Source organism: Actinia tenebrosa, unplaced genomic scaffold (genome assembly GCF_029948245.1).
Source record: "Actinia tenebrosa isolate PJP-AT-01 unplaced genomic scaffold, QUT_ActTen_1.0 PGA_scaffold14__42_contigs__length_11649687, whole genome shotgun sequence".
Lineage (NCBI taxonomy): Eukaryota > Metazoa > Cnidaria > Anthozoa > Actiniaria > Actiniidae > Actinia > Actinia tenebrosa.
This window is the reverse complement of record NW_028292574.1, coordinates 2372884-2379585: the sequence shown is the minus strand read 5'-3', so window position 1 is coordinate 2379585 and position 6702 is coordinate 2372884. Positions and strand designations below refer to the sequence as shown.

The window sequence follows — 6702 nt, the reverse complement described above, 5'->3', positions numbered from 1 at the left end:
CATAGTGAAACATTTTTATTGTGAATTTCCTTTTCTTGACGACTGATTAACTATGAACAATTTGTTAACTACAACTAATTGAAAATGCTAGTTCTGTAAATTAATTATAGGTGTTTGATTCATCTTGTGACAGAATTTGTGAAAGAAGATCATAATATATTTAGTTGTCAATCGATCTGTGGCTTGTGTACGATTCTTTTTAGATATTCTGTAGTAGTACACTTCATTTATAACTGCAAAAATTTAATTAAGGACACCGAACGTGGTTGGGTTTCTACGAGTTTTATGAATTAAATCTTGTGTCACTGTTCCTCCGTTCCTTTGGCCTGATTTCTAGGGTTTTCTTTCTTCTTTCGATTATTTGAACATTATACTTGTTTACTTGAAGAAATCCAAAGGTCAATAGGCTTAAATAGCCGCTGCTATACCGTTTGACCTTTGGATTTCTTCAAGTAAACGAGTATAACGTTCAAGTAATCGAAAGAAGAACGAAAACCCTAGAAATCAGGCCAAAGGAACGGAGGAACAGTGACACAAGATTTAATTCATAAAACTCGTAGAAACCCCAACCACGTTCGGTGTCCCAGTGCCCTTGATTTGATAAAAACCTTTAGGCTCTCAATGCCCATTCGGGACCTCCAGATGGCCTTGGGCGTCTTGACGGCTCCCCGATTTTCCGCTTCAAAAGCATGGTGAGACTGCGCTCTGACAGCCTCCTTTTTGACTTTCGGTCCATGCTTTCCATGAACTGGTTAGCTAGGGGGCTTCTCCATGGCAGAGGGTGTTTTATTAAAACTTTACTCTGCTTAGTAGGGCCCCCTTCGTTATCAGAGCCACTGTCCGCTGTATCGTCATCAGCCTGGTCATCCGCCTCTGACATCGACTCCTCTGATGACATATACTCCAGTTTCATAATTGCCTTGACTTTCTCTTTGTCCCCTGGTGATAGCGAGGTTGACAAGTCCGCTGCCTTGGATCTGGATTTTAGGAGCTAAAAGAAAAAAGAAAAAAAAAAACACCGACAGTCAAAGTTTCTTATTAAACAAAGTCATAATCGTTGCAAATTCAGTTTACTCACATTTTGTTTTCTTTGTGTTTTCCGCTGCATCTTTTGATGCCTTCCAAGGGCCCCTGAACGCTCTCTTTTGTTTCTCTTTCTTCTCGTCAGAAAGTGGCTTTTAAGGGCAGCTGAAATTATATCAAGTACCCATATATTAAAACTTGAGACAAAATTTGTTAGAAATTTTGGCATTTGGCCGACAATTATTCCTTTAGCATCCATTTGTTTTTGCTTTGTTTTGTTTTGTTTGTTTGTTTTGTTTTTTTTTTTTTGTTTTTTTTTTCCATGTTATTTTATTTCAAACTGCTTCCCCTCCCTTCGGCATTTGAATATTTCTAAAAGGATTTCGTTACCTCCTTCCCCCCCCCCCCCCCCCCCCGACCACCACCACCACCCTTTGTCCTCACCCCTCCCCCGGGTTAACTTTGATAGGTGCATAAGGCCTTTCGCACTTCGTAATATAAAATACATAAATACCTTCTAACTCGACGGCAGAGACATCCTTATGAACATTCAGAACTCTATCCCTTATTGCGTTATTAATCTGTTCGTTGACGTCATCTCTGAAACTAATTAGGAAATGCCATATTTGAGTGGTAAGTGGAGAAACTATGGATGATTCAGACAAGATCAGTTTTATTAAATTTTCATACTTACACTTTAGTAAAATCCCATATAAGAGGGTTTTCTTCCCTGTCCCGTAATTTCTTTGCTACCAAGCGTACTTCAGACTGTAATAACATAATATAATTCATTAAAATCATAAGATGTACCTTAAGTTATTCTTAGACATAGTAATAATGTTTTCATTATTTTTATGGCTGTGATTGTATAATATTGGGGAAAAAATCGAAATCAAATCAATTCCTTTACAAAAAAGGAAATTATCATTATCATTCAGTGTCTTGTTATTGGAAATCAATAGTAAAGTTTGGTAGCATTAACCACTGCCATGGCGGGTTTCCCGCCAATTTTAGCATTGCATAAATTATACCGCTGCATAATTATACCAACTACTCTTCGCGCCAAGAATTCCCAGTAAAATTATCAATAAAAATAGCTTGCTTTTTTAAATATTGCCACTTTACTTACTGCAACAGCCTTTGAGACAGTAATCTTGGTCTTGCTGTTGTCCTTGTTCTGCTGGCTTTCTTTTAAGGCCGCTAGTATTTGGCGGTTTTGTTCTTGAAGTTCTTTAAACTGTTTTACAATCGTTTCGAAATTTGAAGAAATTTCTTCTTTTTCGCTGTCGGGGTCAACGTTCTCATTCTCGCTTGTTGCTTGCAATAGGCGATTTCTGTGTTCTCTTAGCACATCCTCGTTACCACCAGGGACAGAGGGAATAAGTATATTAAGCCTTTGAGAATTGGTGCCATTTTCAGTATGTCTACTCGTACTGCTTGTACTGGTAGTTGCAGTAACAGAATGGATTGGCATTGGGCGTCCTGGTAAAGGTGTAGATGTTCTTCCCATTTTTTGATCGCGACGAATGAACGCAATTTATAAGCAAAGATATAGAATGTGCGGGAAACTAGATGACCGACAGAGTTTGTTACCTGTTTGTGACCAAAAGGCGAATGAACGAATAAGCACATCCACCGAACAAATCTACCCCCTATCTATCACGGCGTATCACGTGACTTGTGATGACATATACGTTCATATAATGAAGTCTAATAATAAAAAAAGGAATAACTGTCTTATAAAAATGCTGAAGTTGTATCCAGGATTCATGTTAAGTAATATATTTATTATCTTAAAGCTATTTGCTCCATTTTATAAAGTTATGAATTTTTTTCTAAAGCCTAGATTCACGAAATATCATTGCAATAAACTTGATTAGCTTCTAGCTCTAAAACCATCGTACCATTATCTGCCGCCAACAGTGACAGCTCTAAGGAAAAGGGCGCGGTAATAAAGATCCGGCGTGCTTTTGTCCAATGGCATGTGGTTGATGGACGTGGAACTTTATTAGCTGGAATATGGCTGTTAGCCATTCAAAATGCTTGGATTTTGAGTAATTATCCCAATGATACACACCGTCTTTTTAATTATATAGTTCTGGAAAACAAAATGTCTTCTGCGATGTCAAAGCGTTATCATTGCTTTCATTGTAACGAAGATCTACATTACAGAGTATTTTGCCGTCACAAAGAAGAATTTTATGATCCTTTAACAAATCAATGGCAATTACAGCGGAATGACGACGAAGACTCAAATGATAGTATTTTCACTCACGAGATTGACGGCCAGAACGACACTTCTTCTAATGACTACAGCGAGATAAACGTTTTGGACCAAACTGATCAAGACTCCTCTGATGTGCCAAATACAAACCAACCATCAAGTGACGAATTCTTACCAGCTACTTCACAAAAAGGTATTGATGTTATACGTTTATTTGATGATTAGATTATATAATCTTTAAATGTTAAAGTCAAACTGCATAGATAAAAGACTGAATCTTTAACAAGCGGCTGATTTGCACATGATCTAGCTCCCCTATTGGATTTACTACCAAGCATTAGTGTTATTGAAGCGAGATTAAGTTAGAGGTACAAATGATTCTTTTCTATTTCTATCTTAGCCTCGTTTTCACCGTTACTTTTAAGAAGGGTGCATTATTAAGTAATCGGCTTATGGTTGCCATTAAAACCTCAGTGTTCATTCAGAAAGGTTCATTCAAAGAGTTTATAAAATCATAGCTAGAGATAACTCATTTAAAACGCCAAAAAGAATTTACTATGTTCAAATGGATATTGCTGTACATTTTCGTCTCCAAATCAATTCATGACTGTGGTCATCCTGAGATAGCATGGTATCCGGCAAAACATGCTTGTCAAGTTAGAGAAATACAATTATAAGTAATTTATTTAATATGTCTCTTGGGTTTTTTATTTTCGATTTATCATTTTTCTTTCACGAATTATAAATTGTTGTTTTGCTGACTTAGAAATTAATATTTTATTTTCAATGGAAATCATTTATTTTCAGAGCAAAATTTGGGTCAAAATTATACATTTAGGGACCGGTCATTATTTAAGTTGGAGGGCGGGGGGTGGAGGAGAAATTGTCAGTGACGCAAAAAAAAAAAAAAGGCCCCCCCTTTGAAGGCATCCAAGTTTATCGAAAATCCCCCATGGATTGTATTAAAAAATTTAAAAATTTTCCCTAAAAGTCATTTTTAAATTTCAAGACCCCCCATTTTTCACTAGCAAAAATTTCAGGCCCCCCCCCCCAAAAATTTTTTCTCCACCCCCCCCCCCCCCCCCAACTTAAATAATGACCGGTCCCTTAGCCCATGAGGTTTTTTTTACTGACATTTTTTTTTTCTAGTATTATAATGGTTTCAGACTTTATCTTATACTATGTTGCAGTTATACAATGCCGAATGAATAAAATACATCGTATTTGCTTATGTTTAAAGGAGACGGAATAAATAACTTTGAGGAAGAAGATCAAGTGTTTTGGGATGACAAGTTGGACAGTGAATCTGACCATGAAGAGATAAGAGGAAATGAAAGGAGATTGGTTGAAACTTGGGATATTGATATCGAAGACGTAGAAAGAGATTTTGAACAATCTAGTGCAGAAATAAGCGTTGCCGTCGAAGCAAGTTCCCGAGTGACCCTTATTAACTGGATTGCCTTGTTTGTGAGCTTTTGGTCTGCATACTTTTCTGTACCAGACCGAGGCATTGATATTCTCCTCGCCTTTTTTAAAGCGATTTTTCAGGTTTTGTGTGAGCTTTCGCCAATCATTTTCCCAACCGCAGTATTGGTTTTCCCGAGCTCCTTCAAACTCTTGAAAAATTATCTTTCTTTTAAAGATAAGCATTCAAAGTATGTTGTTTGTCCGAAATGCGACACCCTATACCGTTTTCAAGACTGCATAACAACAAGATTCGGGCGTGTCATTGCTAAACCATGTTCTCACATTGCTTTTCCGAATCACCGTCAATTGTTTCGCCGCACACCTTGTGGAGCGGAATTGCTTAAGGAAATTCGTTTGAAAAATGGACAGACGAAATTGTACCCACATAAAGTTTATTGTTATAAAAGCATCAGAGACACTCTAACTCTCTTTATTAAGCGACCAGACGTTGTACAAAAATGTGAGATTTGGAGAAATCGGAATGTACCGGACGATATTTTAGTTGATATTTACGATGGCCAAGTGTGGAAAGATTGGCAATATTTTAACGGCACTCCTTTCCTTGCCCAGCCTAATAATTATGCTTTTATGCTGAATGTTGACTGGTTTCAGCCTTTTAAGCACAGTGTCTATAGCGTTGGAGTCATATATATGGTCCTCCTAAATCTTCCGAGAAAAGAAAGGTACAAAGAGGAAAACGTAATAATAGTTGGGGTAATACCTGGTCCACACGAGCCCAAATTGAATATCAATACGTACTTACAACCACTTGTAGCCGAATTGAAATTATTGTGGCACGAAGGCATCCAAGTTCGGCCTCATGGGAGTAGAACAGCAAGATGTTTTCGAGCTGCCCTCCTTTGTATTGCTTGTGACATTCCTGCACTAAGAAAAGTTTGCGGTTTCTTAGGATGTACTGCTCACCGAGGGTGCTCAAAGTGCACAAGATTTTTCCCCGGAGATTTTAGTAGCATGAATTTTTCAGGTTTCGAAGATGACGATACACCAAGGACAAATGAAGAGCACCGAAGAGAGGCTCAGAAAATACTCAATGCAACAACCGCTGATGAACGAAACCAAATTGAAACTTCCACTAGAACAAGATATTCTGAACTCTTACAGTTGCCTTACTTCGATTGTACTCGTTACCATGTTGTTGATCCTATGCACAATTTGTTTTTAGGGACAGCAAAACATTTAATGAAAAATGTATGGCTAAATGCTGAAACGCCAATTATTTCTAAAGAAAATTTGAATAAAATCCAGGAAAAGGTAGATGACGTCAAAGCACCATCATTTATTGGGCGTCTCCCGAAAAAGATATCAACATCGTTTGGAGGATTTACTGCTGATCAGTGGAAAACATGGACTCTCTTGTATTCTGTATTCTGCATTTGGAATATCGTTCCAACAGATGATTTGGAGCTGTGGAGGTTATTCGTATTGTCCTGCTTTCACCTTTGCTCTCCACTTATTACAACTGAAGAGCTACAAGAAGGACATGATTACCTAGTGGAATTTTGTAAATCGTTTGAAAAAAGATATGGAAAGGAACGTGTTACGCCAAACATGCATCTACACCTGCACCTCAGACAATGTATTTTAGATTACGGGCCTGTATATTCATTTTGGCTTTTCAGCTTCGAACGTTTCAATGGGATTTTAGGAGCGTTTCGAACTAACAATAGATCTGTTGAAATACAAATCATGAGAAAATTTCTCCAAAAGCATGAACTAAGAGATATCCCTTTACCAGAGAGATTTCGAGAAACTTTCCAACCAGTATTTCAACTTCTTCAGGAGGCACAACAAGTAGGAACACTTGGCGAAAGCATCCCATCAATACCATCAACACTTAATCTTTCAGTTGGTCAAGTACTACGTTGCTTAGAGTGGAGCAATATGAATGCATACTCATGTTTTTCACCTCGATCCATTGATGTTCTTGATGATGACTATACAGAATATCTCTTTAAAGCTTATGAAAC

The 6702-nt window shown here is 37.6% G+C and overlaps 1 protein-coding gene across 1 annotated transcript; it reads right to left on the bottom strand.

Annotated features, from left to right (window-relative positions):
- Window positions 1–382: 382 nt before the first annotated feature.
- LOC148911194 (uncharacterized) lies at window positions 383–3485 on the bottom strand. Its single transcript, XM_089030097.1, has 5 exons — window positions 2153–3485; window positions 1718–1791; window positions 1538–1629; window positions 1079–1188; window positions 383–991 (listed from the first exon to the last, which is right to left on the bottom strand). The coding sequence occupies exons 1-5, from the start codon at window positions 2531–2533 to the stop codon at window positions 611–613; spliced, it is 1038 nt and encodes a 345-aa protein (XP_088886223.1). The 5' UTR covers window positions 2534–3485; the 3' UTR covers window positions 383–610.
- Between the last annotated feature and the right edge of the window lie 3217 nt (window positions 3486–6702).

Excerpts from the sequence above, each read along its gene's own strand:
- LOC148911194 (XM_089030097.1), bottom strand. The coding sequence starts at position 2,533 with ATGGGAAGAACATCTACACCTTTACCAGGACGCCCAATGCCAATCCAT. Across the intron at positions 1,792-2,152 it reads CTGTCTCAAAGGCTGTTGCA|TCTGAAGTACGCTTGGTAGC; the intron begins GTAAGTAAAGTG and ends ATGTTATTACAG. Across the intron at positions 992-1,078 it reads AAACACAAAGAAAACAAAAT|CTCCTAAAATCCAGATCCAA; the intron begins GTGAGTAAACTG and ends TTTTTCTTTTAG.